Source organism: Cydia splendana, chromosome 1, assembly GCF_910591565.1.
Source record: "Cydia splendana chromosome 1, ilCydSple1.2, whole genome shotgun sequence".
Lineage (NCBI taxonomy): Eukaryota > Metazoa > Arthropoda > Insecta > Lepidoptera > Tortricidae > Cydia > Cydia splendana.
The window spans coordinates 20,284,958-20,305,671 of record NC_085960.1 but is presented as its reverse complement, the minus strand read 5'-3'; the positions used below and the strand labels follow the sequence as shown (position 1 = coordinate 20,305,671).

General features: G+C 34.3%; 1 protein-coding gene across 2 annotated transcripts in view; it reads left to right on the top strand.

The window, feature by feature from the left end:
• The window catches only part of LOC134791476 (uncharacterized), a 28,381-nt gene extending 10,237 nt beyond the window's left edge, over nt 1-18,144 (top strand). For both annotated transcript variants that reach the window (XM_063762522.1, XM_063762512.1), the window contains exons 3-8: nt 2,763-2,841; nt 6,039-6,238; nt 9,613-9,823; nt 10,655-10,782; nt 14,373-14,541; nt 17,979-18,144. In XM_063762522.1, the coding sequence (XP_063618592.1) occupies nt 2,775-2,841; nt 6,039-6,238; nt 9,613-9,823; nt 10,655-10,782; nt 14,373-14,541; nt 17,979-18,109 (906 nt within the window). In that variant the 5' untranslated portion in view covers nt 2,763-2,774 and the 3' untranslated portion in view covers nt 18,110-18,144. The remainder of the gene's footprint in view (nt 1-2,762; nt 2,842-6,038; nt 6,239-9,612; nt 9,824-10,654; nt 10,783-14,372; nt 14,542-17,978) is intronic.
• Nucleotides 18,145-20,714: the final 2,570 nt, after the last annotated feature.

Here is a 20,714-nt window from a genome sequence, read left to right as displayed (position 1 = left end):
CACGATTGACTGCACATTTTTAATAGGTTTTCCTGTCATCTATATGTAGAACTATTATGTGTATTTTTTTTTCAAAATTTTAGACCCAGTAGTTTCGGAGATAAAGGGGGGAGGGGAATGGTCGGACAGACAGACAGACAGACGCACGAGTGATCCTATAAGGGTTCCGTTTTTTTCCTTTTGAGGTACGGAATCCTAAAAATAAGACTTCTGCATTATTACTGCCTTTATCAATATTTATTCACAAAGCCGCAAGCAAGGTCTGACTTGAATTAACTCTGATTTTGATTAGTGCTTGACGTGTCGTGATTCGAAATTATTCAGTGCTTTGAGCTGAAATAATACTTGGTAAACGTAGGTAGAATACCTAGCATATATATGTATATCTATATAGCAAGTATTATTCTTGAGCTACATATACTTTAAATATGTAGATTGAAATAACAAAGGATTACCATTCATAAACGGTGAACTGTATTGGTTGTTTAATGTCGGTAATAGACTATTATTTTGTTACCTACGTTTTAAATTCTGCGATCTGTTTCCGAAATAATACTGATCTGTAAGTGTCAAAAGTGACATTTCTTCAACCTAAAACGTCACTTTAGACACTGATAGATCAGTACCATATCGGAAACAGATGGAATAACTAAAACTCTAATTAGACTAAACTAAATAATTAATGCTACCTATCTGTTGCTTTACTGAAGAGAAACATGAGGATCTGAAATGTGTTATATTAATTCCGTCTCTATTTAACATAGTTCCTCACATATAGACACAGAACAAATAAACTGACTTTGTTAGAGTTACCGGAACCCGGTCTCCGAAACAGTTTAATGTACTTCAGGTACCTACATTGCCCTGTTTGTGACAGGCATTACGGGGCAATTTCGTTTACAGCCCACATAAAGGAATGTCTTTTTATCACAGCTCAGCTTAACTACATGAACATATAGTGGAGCCGCGGGACAACGATATAAAAGCTGGGCGTTTGCGATTTCGTGTTACAGTTACGAAAGGTAACCATGTAAATTAATGATACAGTAAATGACACACTTGACACAAATTAAAGTTGAACTGTATTAAAACTAAAATTAATATAAAAACGGCCACTTTTTGTAAATTAGAGGTAAAAAACATGTATTCAATTAAACTAATACGTAAATACGATCGATGTACTTACTTTTAATATTTGTCCTGACGTTTCGAATGTGACATTATTATTGGACGCAGGCGACTTTGGTTTGTTTCAGAAAATCAAAATCACCAGAACTAAGTACACATATTCAAAGGAATAGATATTTTTGAATGAATTGTGAATTCATACAACACCGTTCTTTATGTGACTTCCCAGTATTCAAATATCTTTTCAGTTTCAGGCATGAAACATTTAATTGCTCGTATGCTTTCATGTGAAATAGCATGACAATAAAACTCCGTGCAGATGTAATAATATATAAAGTCCCACAATTTGAGAGAATTATGTTCTGTTATTTGAAATATAGAAATAAATTCAGAATTTCAATCGTAAATAAAATAAAAGATAAAGTAATATAAATAAACTGAAGAGGGAAAACAACCAATTAACGACTTATTTCCACTTCTAATTTTGGGATTGAAAAACTCGGACCACACGCATTTAGTACCAAATGATGGTAATAAAACAATTTCCAGCTTGCTGGAAATTAATTCTTCAAAACGCTTTTTTTGGATCTAATTTAATTTATCTATTTTTCATGTCATTATTTTTATAAATCGATTAGCAGACGGTTTTGCTTAGTACAAAATTATTACAGCTCCTTAAAAAAACGCTTGAGTTTGCAACTGGATCGATTATCAATGCTGGTTTGTTGTTACTTAATTTTAAGAACATATTTATTTCAGAAAAACAGGGTTCCGTTCCGTTACAAGTTTGAGTGTTAAGGCATCAATTATATCTGAATCGGTACCTAAATATGTACATAACGAATACGTTTTTTTACATTTAATTATATTAACGGGTCTACTGCTATATAAATTCATTACTTTTACTTTAAATCTGACGTTTCTCTCACAAAAGACTGACGTCCCTGCAAAATGACAAAGGAAATAATATTGGTAAACAACACTAAACTATCGGAATTGGTTTGTATAAATGTTCGGGGTAATCAATAAAATGAAACTACCCATTTTTGTTTAATGTTTATTGCCTACGGCACGACACACAACACAAACAATATCCACGCACAGAGCCTCTACCATCAGTTTTAACATTGACATAACGCTCACGTCTACGTAATTTACTTTCTGTACATCTCGCTTGCACTATTGCTCGCATATGCGAGTACGAGCGAGATGCATATAAAGTAAATTACGTAGACGTGAGCGTATATGTCAATGTCAAAACTGATGGTAGACGTACTGGTCCGAAGATCCTCCTGGTTTCAATATTGGGATTTAAGGTTAAAATAATGAATTTATATCACGGTAGAACCCTTAACATCATAAAATATGTGTACAAAATGCGAGGTCTTGAAATTATATGGAATATATTTTTGCATCTAAAATAAAATGAAAATTTTACGTTAAAAAATCAATTTCACAAATGGTATTTTACTCGTATTTTGCAAGAACAGTGACAACAATAAAATTATTCCGAATGTTTTGAAATGTGCAAATGCATCTTATTATACTAAAAGTACCTAAAAGTAATACTGTATTCAAATTTAAAACCATTTACCGTTAGCAAATTCCCATATTAAAGCTGTAGCATTTTTCAGCACGCCACCGGAATGGGCCAGACTGGGACGAAATCCGTTTTATTGCTATCTCTTCTACATGGCTTCCTCTTCCTCATTGGTACGTATGTGTGACACTGGCATTACCCTGAATAATCATGAATTATGAGTGTTATCGGTATGCGAGTAACCATTGCTACGAAGCGGGTGTAGAGGCTAGGGGAAGGGGGATACATATCTATGTAGCCTTTTGTTTTTAGATCGCATAAGGGTAATACTGAGAATTCATCATTGAATGAAGAATTTACTACGTCCTCTGTTAAATTACTTTGAATTTAATTATGTTAAGGTTTTATTTGAAAAAAAGAAAAAAACCGGTGTTTCAGATCATAGAAAAGTGATGGTATAATTCATCACATTGGATATATGTAAAGTGAATTAGCTAGCGACTACTGATCACATCTTTTGTTACTGCCTGATTTATTTTTCTTAGTTAACACATTCAATACCACTAAGTGCTACGGGTTACGCTCGTAGCGCGTAGCCACGGTTTCGTCGTATGTAGCGCGTAGTCGCTACGAACAGTGTACCCGACAGTCGGGTTCTTGGTGTTGAATGTGTTAATAAGTTCCATTAACGTTGATGACTATTTTTATCAACACACATATCATAAACCCTTTATGATGCGTTCAAATCCGCAAATTAAGGCCAGCATAAAGATAATAAACTGTTTTGTGATAAAAGTTTTCTTTTACCGCCATTTGACGTTCAGTTTATCTTGTGGCGAATATTATTTTGGCTTGTTATTTATAAACAAACTGCCACACTCACACCGCTTTTGTGTAAAATGAGCGATTAACTATGGATCCATCAATCAGTGTATAATGAGCGAGCGATATTTCGCAAACGCTACCTGATATCCGCAAAGCAACGCTGCAATGCCGGTCGAAACGTGCGGCTCCTGCCTGATAATCATGGTCGCGTTATTATCACCTGTCATGTCATGCGTCACTTTCGCACTTACATACCTGTTAGAACGTGACAGCTATGGTGACAAATGATAAAGAGCCGGCCATCTTAGCCCTTCTGAACACATAATAGAGAGCTTACCTATAATATGGTTAGATGAAGTTGTGTGTTAAATTTACTTCAAATAAATATTTTAAAAATGTCATTTATATAACAAAAAATGTACCTCCATTGACATTCTTCTGTCTGTACTATATCAAAACTTATAGATATTTAATAGAGTTGCAATATATGCCAAATTTTTGGATTGATGCTCCCATATATAACCAAATAATAAATTGACTTGGTAATAATATTCATTAAAGTACATTTAAAATTTGCCACTTTTTCAACTACAAGACTTGCCTTCTTCTACTATACGTGTTACGTTATTGATGAGATGTTTTTATTTCTGTCTGTCTAGTACTATTTGTGTTTGACGGACAAATCTAACACTATATATTTATGGCGCTGTTTGTAGACACATCTGTGTTTATTTTTGTCCATACATTGACAGATTTGTTCGACAGGCACATAAAGATCTGATATACAACATAATTATCCACGTATATCCCTTATGGATATACCTAATGAGTGTTACAATTTTATTGTCGGTATAGTATACAAATTATTTATTGAAGAATGTCTATTCATTAAATATTTTATATCTTATATTGTGTTCATCAATATATTAAGCTTAACTGCCCTATTCGAACTTTAAGATACGTCAATTAATAGATCTAGAAACGATATGGATTAGATGTGTCAGTGTCAAAAGTGACGATTTAGTTTGAAGAAACGTCACATTTGACACTGACAGCCCTATTCGAACAATGAGATCCGTCAAATACTAGATATTGAAACGATATGGATTGGATATGTCAGTGTCAAACAAGTGTCATAATTGACGTTTCTTCCAACAAAAACGTCACTTTTGACACTTGTTTGACACTGACATATCTAATCCATATCGTTTCAATATCTAGTATTTGACGTATCTCATTGTTCGAATACGGCTGTGATATATCTCATCCATATCGTTTCTAGATCTATTAACTGACGTATGTTAAAGTTCGAATTGGGCCGTTAGTCGACATATCAGGCTCGTACATACACTCAATTGAACGTTCCAGACGCACGAACATCAAAAGGCAAAATATTTGTAACATGAAACGAAAGAAAATCCTAAACGTAATGGCACATTATTAACTGTTAACCCAGGCAATAAAGGCGTTCTTTCTTGCTCCGTTGCCAAATAAATGTACGCTAACAGTTCGCCTCAACGAAATGACGTTCGCTCTCGTAAATCATAAATACGGAATTCTTTGTATACATCTTGTTATGTATATTTATTCATATTCGGTCCGCTGCTTTTGAATGAGTGGGGTGAAGCAGGCTGTACCATAAGATGCGATGTAGTAGCTGGCTTTTGTCTCCTAAAAGACTCCCTTCAAAGTGAGCCATTAATTTTTAAAAGAGGCGGTTTTAGTTCAGTTCAGAGTCATTACGAGCTTTACGACTTTAAACCTTAACATGGCGCGGGGCTTAAAATTGTTTAAAGTTCGTTGTTAATTTAGTATGACGATTAAATGTTAGGTGTTAGGCTTAGCAATAGCTTAGAATTCGTTTTATAGAGATTAAGCTAAGTAATCTAAGTATCTGTATTAACTTCCATGTCATTAAAAGAATGTGTAAAACATTTATCTTTTAAAAACGTATCTTATAATAATATATTTAAGTTCTTACATTAAATAATTCAGTTCACGCCTAATAATATACATGAAATAATTTGTTGATAAGATCTCTACCTTAATTCCCTACTGCTCGACCGACCCCTAATGATATAAGAGTCTGACAGTGCTAACTCTACACAGACTTGTAAAGAATTACAAAGTGTGGTATACCTAGACTGATTGGTCAGCATAAACGTCAAATTTCTATGAAAAAAACCTTTATTTTGACACTGCCATACTTTGTCACTTCAAATTAGGTGCATTAGCTTAAATTATCAATTTCAAAACAACAAAAAAATTATATTTGACTCATACTCGTAGGCCTAACTCAGGGTTTGTGTTCATTGGTCTCATTATCTAGATTTTTCTGAAATGTTTACTAATAACACAGAATACAGAAAACACCTTAATAAATTTTATGCGTAAATGTACAGATAATGTAACCTTCACGTAATATAAAATCTAATTATAATAATTGCTACCTACTACTGTTGCCAAAACGTGTTCTCAGAGAAGTAAAAGGATGTAAGAGTGTAGGTCGTATTAATTACCATTAACATAATATTTAATCCAACAGCTGGCTCTGGAACAGATGGTCCGACAGAGAACACTACAGTAGACATATCTTCTCAACGCTTTCGGGCAGAGTTTCTGCAAGAATGGCAAGGATCTGCTGATGCTCCTTACTTCGATCCTAGCACTCCAAGAAACATAACTGGACTAGTTGGACATCCCGTCAGATTATTGTGCCGAGTCAAGAATTTACAGAACAGGACTGTGAGTAAATATTTGGTAAAACAATGAGTCGTACTTGAGTCCTAATAATATGTTACAAGGTTGCCTCAGGTGCCCGATCTTTTACACTTAATCCTAAGGATTAGATATTTAACATGAAGCATGAACTCAAAATATGTATGTTGCCAGCTCTGATTTAAAACGTGTTAGTTGAATGGACGCTGTGAAGCATAGCCAATATTGTAGGAATGAAGGGAGTTGAAACAGCTTACATTTTTTTATATATCATTTGAAATTAGAACACCTGCAAGTGTCCTTATGATGGTAAAGTAAAGTAAAATAATGTAGTATGTTTTTTCTTTTTAATAAATGAAATTATGTGTAGACACCAACTTACTGTGATAGATTTTATCGCGTTGCGTATAAAATAGTTACGTTCTTATAGTTATTCAATTATTTTAATAAAAAAATTACTCGTTTTTAACTAGATAGATGCAATGTAATAACACGTACAATGGCGTTAACTTCCTGTAACTAAACATTCACCAAATTTGTGTTTTCTAACACCACTCAGGATGTCCATTCAGGCGTTAGAGAGGAGCCGGTAATCTAATTTCTGGATTTCGATTAAGTCTGTTGACCCTCTTTTACCGTTGCATTGATCTTTTTGTTTGTTTCACATTAAAAGTCACTTTGATATACATGTATAGTAAGCTGCGAAATTGCATGGAGAAATTATGAATTATGAATTCATTGATAAAGTTGCAAAATTGAAATGAACAGCGTTTGCATGAAAAAAGTGCCATTTGGTTAAATTGAACTCCTTAACTCCAAAGTAGAATTTATATTTGTATGATAAAATAATTCACTTCTCTTATTATTTCACGTAATAAACGAAATCCTCCTAATCTATACAAATACAAAAAAAGTATAGTACAGGGGTTGCTCTTACAGAAGAATTATTTAATAAAGACAAGTGGTTTACAAATGCCTGAACTAGGATTCTCCGTGTTTCAGGCAGCGAAGGACAATAGTAATTATTTTTAATCATTTACTTAATTATAATAAATACCGTATTGTTAATTATGGGGACAACTTTACTTAGCCGTTTTTTTTGGTATTATATTTTTATTTCAAAATTACACATCTTTAATTAGTGCTTTAATAAGGTACACATTTCGTCCTGGGAGCTCGACGTAAAGCATAATATGGTTTGGACGAAATTAAACCAATCCTCTCGAGTAACAATAACGACTGCCGACAAATAAGTACTACAAGAAAAATTGCGGTTTGCGAACAAGACAATATCACACAAAAAAAACCTACTATGTAAACAGCAATTACACATGATTCGTATAATAGTGAAACATCTGGACATAGTCTAAGCATTTCTTTCCGTTAAAAAAAAAGTTTAGGATCTGTGCATGGTGGCCTTTTAGAGAATATGGCATGTTACTTACGACAACTCTGACTTTGACATCTAATGTAACTATCATGGAGCGTTTCTATCGACCCGCTCTAGCGATGGATCAACGCCATGAATGTCCGTTAGGCTTTTGTTTGTAGCTTATTCTTCTAGCTGTCTCCGTCATTTCGCTTGCATCAGAAATTGAAGGGATTCCAAAACGTGGGGTGAAAAATAAATGTGGTGAATTTTTATTTTTACATAAAAACGATGTAAAAATAAAAATTCACCACATTTATTCCGCAGCTGCTCAATTGAACAATCATGAAGATGACACTTAGATAACATGTTTTGGCAGCCTATTAACCTGTTGTTACTTTAAATCGTACCAAAGAGTCGGTGAAATAGTCTCAAATTCAGCTCGATACTGTATTTGCCGGATACTGTATTTGCTATACGGTATTAAAAGCATCATAAAGTCCCTAAAATAAAAAAAATGTCAAACCTTCTTAAATCAGAAATAGCTTAAAAATACCCCCAGATCAAACTCTTAGAACATAGTAATACAAAATAATACACATGCCAACAGTTAGACCATGTTTTATCTGTCCCTATAATTAACGATATGGTCTTTAGTACACAATAAAAGTATTATCACCTTAACAAAATAAGTAGGTGCTATGGAGGGGCATTAAAAGTAGCGTGCTTAAGAAGCTCAAACTAGATGAACTTGTACCTACTCAATATATATTTTTTGTTTACCTGCTCTCATAGCGATCGTTTCACGGAAGTGCGCACTTAAGCATCACCATTGATAGCACGTAGACCAGTAAAATGCCTCATCACGTCCCATTTTATAGAATCCCAAATGAAACCCAGGATGTAATGTGTATTTTTCTGACAAAAATTTATACAGGTTTTACCTGACCGATTTTGAATTCTTATCTATTATTTAAAGTTGACTGGTTAAATGGAAAAGTTGTATTTCACAATAAAACCTGAATTAAAACTCACAACTTGAATATAAAACTAAAACAGACTACGATTAAAATAACTAAGTTAAAAATACCTATCAACATTTTGTACTCTTGGTACCCCAATCACGCAGGCAGCGTTAATTTTAAATTGTTAAGTGATAAAGGCTTATACCTAACGTTTAACGGGCACGAATAACAAGTTTCATAAATAAATCTTGAAAGTATTCTGAGAATCAAAATACAGGGACAAACAAAACAAAATTGTATTAAAATGAAGCCGATACTTTATTAAAATGGGTTCACACACCAGGATTTAACTCACCAGGGTTGCTTCTGTTGTTCCTCAACATTGCTTCGATTCCCATTATTATTTTAATGATTTTTAAAGTAGTTACTGTGTAATTAGTACTGACTCTAGCGAATTATTTCAGTGAAACGGGACGAGTAGCTAACTAAAGTGTCATTCTATGGAACTTGCTATGTAAACAAAATTCTCTAGTAAATTCATCATTTTTGACAGTTTCAATATGGCGGTTTGTTTACACAGTTAGCAAGTTCCATAGAATGACACTTTAGTTAAACAAGGTGAAACGTGACTAACATGTACCTATTTAAATAAATATAGGGTCGATAGGTACCCGGGTAAATATGCCTAGCACGCTGTTGCTTAATCGAAATCCACAAACCTATTTAAATGTAATTATTCATCAAAACGTAATTTAATTTACACTCAATAAACCCAATCAAAGAGTACATGGCAAAACATCACTGAAATGAATACGTACGTAGGTACCTAATGTAAAACTGGTGTTAAGCGAACGAAGTTTTGCATTTAGTTAAAACTAAATACTAGGCAACATTTTAGAATGGAAAGTTCCATTTTAAAGTTGGAAATGCGCACCGCTCCACTTTCCTAGCTGGGATCTTAGCGAGTCTGAAATTATTCTACTTCCATCCTTATCCTTTAAATTTATGCATAGCAATAGGTACCTGTGTTATGTAAGGGTAATGATATTTTCACTTATGACTCACAGGTGTCATGGGTGCGTCACCGTGATATCCACCTGCTGACGGTGGGGCGCTACACGTACACATCGGACCAGCGGTTTGAGGCGCAGCACAAGCCGCGGTCCGAGGAGTGGGCACTGCGCATCCGCTCCCCGCAGCGACGCGACTCCGGCCAGTACGAGTGCCAGATCTCCACTACGCCACCCATTGGGCATGCAGTCTTTCTTAACATCGTAGGTAAGATCCACTCCAAGCAATTGAGGAGGTGGAGCGTAGCACTCGAGGCCAATAATAATAGGTATAATTTGAGGTATATTTAACAAATAAATTTGAACGGTATCTTGTCTGGAGAAGCCCAAAGCTCTTTCATTTAATACCACACACGAAAGGTTTTGTATCATCCAAAAAAATGACGTCATAACTCCTCTCCTTTGTTTTTTTTTTGCTGCTACGGGTCAAATTAATTCAAATGGCGTAAAGATCAATCGCACCGATTTTCATGCTTTTAACACAATGTGCAGCGTTTTTCGGCCGACCGCAGGCACTACAATACCTATTGTAATGTGCCCATTACAAGCATTCCTCAACACCCTGTGACAGGAGGGGACTGGAGTAACGCAAATTTAATACTCTTCCCAATACGTATATATTATGTTAATATTTTTATCTGGTGTTGCTTTTGTAAACTTGAGTATTAAGTATTAGGCTTCATGAAATAATTTTGTACTTATCTTGTATTTTTCCGATAACGAAAATAAAATAACGAATTATCGTACATTTTCAATACAATAGAAGAAATGTTGAAAACTCGTTTCAAATACAGAAATCCAAAATGTTCAGTGATATTATTTTATTAACGATGATGTTTTATGAGCACCTAGATATTTGTTAATTATTTTTACTCCATATTACCCCACCGTACCATCCCCCAGTTACTTTGTAATCAAACATAAATAAATATAAATCTACGACATGATTAAATCCCGTTTACTTATAATTTCAGAAAATTGTTAATAGTTTAATTAAATATAAGTAGGTAAGTACGATACGAATTTTCTTTTTGTACAGAGCCTGAAACAACGATTTCAAGTGGCGCCGAACTGTTTCTTCAAGCCGACTCCACCATCAACCTCACGTGCACTGTGCGACATACGCCCGAACCCCCGTCATCAATTACTTGGACTCACGCAGACCAGGTCTTTATAAATATGATATGAATACTGAATACTGAAAAAAGGAAAAACCGGAACTTTATATGATCACTCGTGCGTCTGTCTGTCACAGCCTATTTTCTCGGAAACTACTGGACCAATTAAGTTGAAATTTGGTACACATATGCAAATTAGTGACCCAAAGACATGTAATGTAAACAAATGAATTTTAAACATGGGGGCCACTTTTTGGGGGTAAATTAGAAAGTTAAAAAATAAAGGTTTTCAAACTATATTGTGTTATATATCAAATGAAAGAGCTCATTTTGAGAATTTCAAACAAATTTTTTTTTGTAATTTCATTATAAATAATTTAGAACTTATTTAAGAAAATAGGCAAAAAATTACCATTCCCCCCTTTATCTCTGAAACTACTGAGTCTAAAATTTTGAAAAAAAAAATGTAATACTTCATTACCCATAGATGACAGAAAAACCTATAAGAAATGTGCAGTCAAGCGTGAGTCGGACAAATTTTACTTAGTTTTTGATCCGACCCCTACGGGTTTTTTAAAGGCGTATTTCACTCGCGTTTCACATATAAAAAATACATAGTTTAAAATTGGGTAATGTACGGAACCCTTGGAACGCGAGTCCGACTCGCACTTGGCCGGTTTTGTTTAAACAAAAACTTAAGTCGCCTTAAAATGGTACATTTCAAAGGCCGGTCCACCTTAAGTTAATAACGTATCCCGAACAACAGATTATTAAGAATTTTGTTTTCTTACCTAATTTTAGAATACTCCTATTACATATAATTTTATTTCCAATTTTATTTTATTAAAGAAGGACAAAATAAAATAGGCATCAATCATAATGTAAAGGTAGTATTAATCCAATAAATAGGTTCATAAATCTATAATATTATTTATATAACTACAACAGATTTAGCTCTTTGTAGACTTTATCCACCACTCTTAGGATTCTAGGTAACTCACGATCACATAATCATCATATACATAGACATATAACTACTGTAGTAAACTTATGTATTCCCCTCGTAGGTGGTTCTGAGAGAGATTACTTTGAAACTAAGAGGGATTTAATCTTAACTCAGTTACAGTAACTTGCTATATTAAAACAAAACTTGACTACGCTGTTCAAATTTAATTGCACAAACTTTTAAATGTTTTCATAACATCGTCCTTTGTCGTTAATTATAATTTCAAACCAAATTATAACTGTGTGTTCATAATCATCAAGGAACTTGAATACACAGCGTGGTAAACGAAGAAGGTGGTGAAATACATCTATTCAATAAATGCAGTTAGCGAAATATTTGCGTTCATACGATGTGAACGCGGACATCTCAGTAATCCCCACTGTACTCGTATTATCGTGTAACAAGAATGTATTATTAAATGACGTCATATCAGTGGCATCCGTCATGGCTTAGTGCTGTAAATACCACGATATGAAATATGACATAAATTTTTACAATGCACGTTATACATTTCCAAGACATGACGTAGCAGCGTACCACACATCGAATTTGTATCGTTTATTTATATTTTAGCCCCTTATTTAATACACAACCATCACTCATAAAAATACTTAGTAAAAACATGTTTGCAAGAGTATTCGTCCTGATTTCCGGATCTTAATTACAACTGTTCAATATACCTGCGGTGGCAGCATGGTTGCATTTTTATCGCTTGTCACTATGCGTGTCACTTTCGCACTAATGTATTTGTTAGAACTTGACAGGCGTTGTGACAGGCGATAAAAATGCGACCGTGCTACTGCCGCTGAAAGCTAAAACAATAATCATAGATTTAATATAAAATATAAAATTATATCAATACATAATTTACTAACAATTAAACCACCTCATTTTCTTCTACATAGAAGATCATAGGGCGGCTGATGGATACTTTTTATCAGCAACTTTTGATATGCCAGCCATAAATCCCGCGCTTAACGCAACTATAGGTAGCCTCCGGAAGGATTGGAAATTCTATTCTAAGTTCTTTGGATCATTGACTTTTGAACTTTACTTGTGAAATTCTTGCGAGCAACTTTAGGTGTTAAATTGAAAAAGAGGGTTGTGAAATAGTATAGTGACTGAGTGAGTAGCGCCGCGATTCGGGAAATGAATTAGAGATTCCAAAAAATAAAAAGGTACCTTATGGCGGCTGGCGCTTAAGTCGCATAGCGCCGCAATAATATTATTGAGGCGCCATAAAGTACCTTTTTCCGTGGAACGTCACATATCTTTACTATTTCATCTCTAGTGAATCTCTAATTCATTTCCCGAATCGCGCCGTTCTAGGGTTTATTTATCGTTAATATCTACTACCTATCTATCTAGTATCTAGGTAATACTCCAAGGTATAATACTTGCTAAAAGAAAGTAATATAGTACAGAAAATTCTTCTAAAACTGTATTTACTATTTTATTTATAATTTTTGTCATAGTTAATATCATAATAAGTCCTTAGATTATGATGGTTGCACTTGTCTACGTGACAGCTAAAGTCAGTATCTTTCAATAATGATATGTAGAAAGTGCCATTTTTTTTGTCACGGGCATAAAACCAGCCATCTTATGCCGGTTTTCGTTTCCTATCAAAGATAAACTAAATATATCTTAGCAATAGATACAAAAAAAACATTAAATATTTAGTAAGTAACCAACTCGAATTTCTCTCAGTTAGGCACTAAATATAATACAAAAGTGCGCCACTCTCAGACGTTTATAAAATATGAGGTTTTGTGTTGTTGCCAAAACGAGATTATATTTCTTAGATAGAAATACATTAGTTACAAACTGCGATTTAAAAGGCTGTTTTTTCAACTCACTATATGGTTGGCACAAGACTTTTCTTTTTGGTTTTAATTTTAAATGTCTTGTGTGACAGGGTGCGTAGCCAACGTACAATCGTTAACGCTCCGTGGCGAACAAAACACAACTCTCACTGTCGCACTAGTTAAGTGTGGAAGAGTGATAGAGAGAGATGACTAGCAGGCCTATTCGGATTTCGAGATAATCACAAGATCTTGAGACGATTTAGAAATCAACTAGATCTACATTAGATATCGACTAGATCTGACTAGGATATCTAAGTCATAACTTGTCGAAATCGTTCAAGAGGACCTCCGGAATCGCGGAAACGTCAAATTAGACATATTTATCTTACTAATATCTTTAAATTATCCGTATCGTAACTTGTTGAAATCTAATTCATTTTCCGAATCGAGCCGTACGATACGCTACGAAGCGTTAACGATTGGCACGTTGGCTACTCGCCCAGGGGTGCTACACACGTCTACGCTTTCGTCGACGCATACGTGCTGCACACGCAAGAGGTGTGGCTCGGCCTTAATTATTTTATAAATTTAACATTCGATGGCATGGTAGAAAACCTTGATGAGTCTAAAAATTTTAGTAATAGTATAATTTGCATTTAAATTTTGAATTCCAAAATAAGTTAATTATATATATATATATATATACATATATATATATACGTGTAAATTACGTGTTTAAATGTCAAGAGTCATATTATTTCGAACTCATAAACTCTTTTATTATGAGTTTACACTTACCCAATACCCAAAGTGTTTCATGAACAGGTTATAAATTTCGACTCTGCACGCGGAGGTATCTCCCTGGTCACCGAGAAAGGCATGAAAAGCACGAGCCGTCTGCTGGTGCAGCGGGCGAGGGGCGCCGATGCCGGGCTGTACACGTGTGGGCCTAACAACGCGCCTCCTGCCTCCACTCGAGTCCATGTGTTGTCTGGTGAGCTAATATATAGAAATGCATTAAAAAAACTCATCTACTGGTGTTGGTGCTAGTCCAATACAGATAGACTACGCCACAGTTATGTAGTACAAGTTAAGTAATGCGTTCCAGAGACTATTAGTAATAATGAGCTAAGTATGTATAAGTACGTATTAATATTGACAATTATAGTGATTGGAATTCAATGAAAAGAGATAAAAATATTTACTTATAGCATCTAGATCTCAAGATTGCAAATTACACGCTCACTACAGTTTCCACGCTCGTTTTAGTTTGACCAAAAGCTCGTTTCAGTGAAGTCCCTTTTTTGATGGCCCTTAGCATACTTAATTCGATTACCGCTTATTTCCGGACCTCAAATATCCAAATGTATGCTTAAATGCTACATCAAATTTAAACGTCCGGTGGGGACTTACATAATGACTTAAGAACCTTAGAGACTAGTTTTATGCGAATGAAATGATTAAAGAATATTATTATACAATATACTTGGCAGTAGGTATCGTATATTGTGAATATTATAGATTATTCATATTTGTTGAATTTCCCAAGTCGGATCATTTGTTTGGAGTTTTATACTTTCTTCTTTTTTATCACAAGTAACTAGGTATATTAATAAGTGCAGAACAACATTAAGAAATATTTAATAACCAGATTAATTAATTTTTAGCTGCCAGCGAAACTCCGCCGCTATTTATTCAACAAATCTGCCAAACCGTTCGTTTTACATCCAACCAATTTAGTTAAAAGGACTGGACTTTTTAATCTAATGAAAAAACGTACAGAACTCCTATTTAATATTTGCCTAGCATTTTTTGTTTTCATTTGCATGTCATATTTTTCGACTACCATCTTCACGATTATTCTATTTCAAATGGTAGTATAAGTAAATAGTTGGAAAAATGAGCAAAACTTTTAAATTATTTTTTTCTCTCGTCAATAACCATAAACTTTAAAGATTAGTTTTGCCCGTGTGTTCTTCGAATCGACTAATATGAACTTAATTTTATGTATAAATATGGATTACGATATTTCCGGCATTTATTTATTTAAACTTTATTGCACAATGCATCAAGTACAAATGGCGGACTCAATGCCAGAAGACATTACTCTACCAGTCAACCAAGGACTGAGCCAAGAGATTGGCATACGGCATGCGTTAACAATAAAAATAAAAGCATTCCATTTAATTTCCCTGGGTACGGGTTTGGTTTATAAATTGGACAGTTAGCCTTAACAACCGAATGTGAAAATATGGAAAAAAAAATGGTAATAAAATAAAATGGTGGGGTGATTATACCCCAGCATTTAAGTGAATGGGGTATTTATACCCCAGCATTTAAGTGAATGGGGTAATTATACCCCAGCATTTTATTCTAAGCAAAATAAATGAGGATGTTTATAAACCATAATTAAAACTACCTGACGGACAACAGATTGACCAAATTAATTTTATTTAAATCAATACTTGAATAGAAACCCGAATACAATTAGAAAATTAAACTTGTTATTCGGTCTTGCAAGATCCTCTGGACAGGAGCTACCTAAGAATTATCCAGGGGATTATCTAATCCACCACGCTTGTCTTGTTCGGGTCAAGTTATGAATATTTAACTGAAGGTATTTTGCAGACCTAGCCTTCCGTAGGTACTGTTAATACGGTTTTACAAATACAGGCTTTAGCATAAAGATAAATGTTGTATTGTACTATAGTTTGTTTTTCTAGCATTAGCGATCTTGACATGTCTTTTAATACAAAACGCTTTTTTTTAATTAGTAACTATTACTTCTTTAAAATTAGTAACAATTACTTCTGCTTTCGAGCAGAAGAATATAAATGATCGTATTAGATTATAATTGTTAGATATTTGCTGTGACTTATTTTTAAAACGTGTTTTTCAATAAAAAGACATACTTATCAAGATTCTTTACCTTATTTCTAATGCTAAAAAAATGAACTATAAGGTATTTTTTTTTATATTAGCCAGATGTCTACATGGATAGATTTAACTTCATCAAAGTAATTTAAAAGTCAGAAACTACTAGAGTAAATCTAAGGTGTAATGTTGCAGCCTAGTTGTAGCCGTCCTAAGTGAATTAACATTTCGATCGTTTTAGCCTTGGCCTGCCCGTTATACTAAGTTAAAGCCATTGAAATTTAAACGGAATTATTTAAAAATAGAGTTCATTTTCCTTTGTTTCACATTTTAAGTCAAAACAAATATCTAAGTTTCAGTGTAAACTCAACCTATTCAGGCTTTTCATTCATAACTTGCTAAAAATGGAATATGGCCTGAATAGGGAGTGCAGCACTACCGACTCAGTAAATTCATAGACTAACTTATACATACTCTGCCTTAAACTGTTTTTGACAAGTTTTCACAGACATTAAAATATGACATTGATGCATCAAGGCGGTTTGTTAACAAGGGCTTACCGGTAAACGCGAAAATCGAAATTTAGTTATCTGCCTCTTTATCGCTCGAATATGCAAGAGTGATAGAGAGATTAGATAACGAAATTTCGATTTTCTTGTTTCGCGGTAGGCCATGTGATTGACGTGACATGTGATGTGTCAATGTGGTTTGTTTTCTGTATGTGCCACAAAGGTGCCACCTACGCAGAGCTTTGCCTAATATTCCCTATTAGTACTAAATTTGTATACTTAATTTATGTACTAAATTTTTATTAATTGGTTGATTTGTCCAGTTCATCACGACCCAATCATTACAAGGCATTTTCTATTGTAGCTCCAAACATCTTAGTTCATACATAGTATGGGGTCGAAATATTGACATGAGGAAAATAGGCCAGTCAAAATAGATCCAAAAAAAGCGTTTCGAGGAATTAATTCCCAGCGAGATGGAAATCATTTTAATACCTTAATTTGGTCCTAAATGCGTATAATCTGAGTTTTCTCCATCCCAGGAGGTGTGGATAAATTTTGGGAGCCTTGGGAGATACATTTTACCTTGGATTGACAAAACCACTCGATTTAGAAGAAAACCCACCATCAAAATCAATATCACTACCAGGAAGTGTCAATCAGACACTGGTATAATAAATCGGATTTTAACACGATTTTACAAAAAAAAAATCATTTCGGCGGCCATTTTATATAATGTTTGACTACGAATTCATAGGTATTCAATGTCAATGTATATCATAATTAGAACAAATTTTCCGTCGGACGTACCGCTTTTTGAACTACAAGCAAAAAACTGAAAAAGAGCAAAAATTTTTCTACAACTCCTGGAATTGAGCAAACTCAGGTTACACTAATTTAGAACCAAATGAAGGTATTAAGACGATTTCCAGCTTGCTTGGAATTCATTCCTGGAAAAAAATCTCATTTGCCTGGCCATTAATATCATTAAAAAATTTATAATTTCATATATTTATTACCGTTTTATTAAAAAGCATTTTTTTCTCAGGTGAACATCCAGCAGCGATGCAACAAGGCTGCGCAAAATCGTCTCTTGACAAAATGACAACAATACTGTGCTGTCTTTTGAGCTTCTACTTTCTAAATAAATCGTTTTCTGACGTACAGTTAGGTACTTAACTTCATCTTTATATAAATTCATTTATAATAACTACAAAAAATTACACTAGTTGTTTCTATGTATATATTTTATTCTCATCTATGTGATTTTTATCTGTGAATAGTGTTTTTTTTTTTTCAATTCCAATGCACCATGTAATTTCAACATTTTGTGACTGTTATTAGTATATAAATGTCATTTTATAAGGACTGTAAATAGTAGTTTAATTAATAAATACATCATCGAAAAATAAATACTTAGGTACATTGGAACAAGTTGTAAGTAGTTTTATTGAGACCTAGTGGTATTCCTTTTCCAAGGTAAGCCTTGACTGAAGTATATCATGTATTGATAAATAATTATATGTGTAATTTCATCTAACCTAATGTATGAAGAAGCAGCATTTTCATAGTTTCCGCAGGTTGCGTTTTGAGCATAATATTGCACATTCCCAGTACTGTGCTCTCGGTGTGTTTAAATATAGGTACAAGAGTACTTACGCTACTACTGTCTTGTACAGCGATAGTACACTTATTTATAGACACCATTTTATTGTTTAACGAAAAATGTCTTTATCGTTTTTTAACGATTGAGTGCACGTAATAATTTACCAATCATATTGTGTTGTTACTCAGCTTTTAGTATTACATATGTCGCAGCCATCTGGTTTAGTAAGCCAGCTAATTAGTTGCCTAGGCCGACAGAAAATCACTCAATGTTTAAAAACTTGAAAGTCAGCTCTATGAAAACGACTGGTTCACTCAGCCAAGTGATTTAAAGTGATTTATTTAAAAAGTTAGAGAAATAAAATAATATGTAACCGTAGGTACCGATTAAGTCGCTTAGATTTATTTGGTAGTCACCAATCGAAATGGGTTTTCAAATCGTTTCAAACGCCACAGAAGGATGATCTTTTTAAGCGAATAATTTTATTGTAATAAAAGCGGCCCTGATGAACGTCTTTGGGAGGTCGTTTACTGAAGGCGAAGTGTTTCGCACTAAAATATGGGAGCATTTCTTAAATTTTCAAAGGTAATTACGCAGTTTTAGCGAAAACGGGCCTTTAATGAGATGGTTTAATTTATTTTATCACGCAATTTGTGTGCATTGCCGTACTAAGACTCAGAGCAGGTTATTTTTATGACTTTGTTAGTAGGCGTTAAATTTCTTTTACGAAAATTCTGTGTTATTATGAATGTAGGTATCGCCGGGAGTATTTCCATTAAAAATCTACAACCAAACATGTTGTTTGTATAATACATAGTACTGACATTTTATCCTACTATGGAATGGGGCTTACCATCTTTGACAACAGAGTTGAGGGATTATTTCACAAATTGGGTTCATGGACTGTTGAGATATAACCATAACACAGTGGGTTAATAATATTTATCGGAGGAAAACTAACAGACAAATCGCCTGATAGCAATTACGGCTCGGCCACGACACTGTGTGACTTGCGACGGCGGCAGCGATAGCCCTAGGTTGGAGCGAGACACAGCGATTGGACCTTTTGTTCCCACCTATGGTTGTCGCTGCCGCCGTCGCAAGTCGCTCAATGTCGTGGCCGAGCCGTCACCGTCGCACACCCACAAGACTCAGCTCTTGTGGGTGTCCAATTGTCCATAGGCGACGATGACAGGGTTTTAAGTGCATTGCCGGCATTTAAGATAGGAGTACGCTCTTAAATTGAAGGTTTGAAAATCGTATCGGTCCGGAAATACCGCAGATGACAGTTCATTCTACAGGTGAAAAAAATTGACTATCTTAGAGTAAATCTTAATAAACCTACTTCTAAATGGAGCATTTGAAAATTTTTCATTATTCTCGATTTGGTTGATGTTTACTGTACATAGTTTAAACTTCGAGTAATTCGTAAAATATTTTCCAGTGCCATCACAAAAAAGAATATAAAGTAACAATATTAAATTTAATTAAAATGGCGATTGACTGAAGAATCAGAGATTGAATCTGCGGAAACGGACTTAATGGAAAGCAACGTTACCAATAGCCAAATCATTGGGGCCGGTAATAAACCCTTTTAGGGCAAACCCCATTAATTTCACTAAAAACCTTTGGTGAAGAAATTAATACCGCCGAATTCCTTCGCCAATAACCATTTGTCCAGAAACCTTTGCAATTTAATTATTTCTCGGAGCATTTTAGTTACGTAAGGGAAAGTTGCCGAGTGCCACCTTGATTTCAAAGAGCTATATCAATCGTGCACTTCAACCCGGTAGTGAAATAGCAGTCTAATTTAATTCTGCTGTCTTTGATTAAATTTTGCTCTTCGAAGTAGTTACAGCAATATTGAGCACATTCTTAATCACAAAGGCTAAGAGCTAGTCCCGGAGAACGGTCAACAATTTCAAGAGCAACGAAACCTGTCTACTTAGCTTGCTGTAATAATAATACGCTGTTAACTAGATGCGGGCTTGTTGTAAGACCTTTGTTTTAAAAAATAACTTTGATACGAGGAAGTTGATATAATACCTAATGTTTATACGGTTCACATAAAGTCCTTCTTTCTTAAACAGAAATACTTTTCTTCAATGTTCTAATTGCTGAAACCGTGAGCTATTTTGGTCTAAAAACTAGACTTACGCTTATTCTATTACAAAGCTA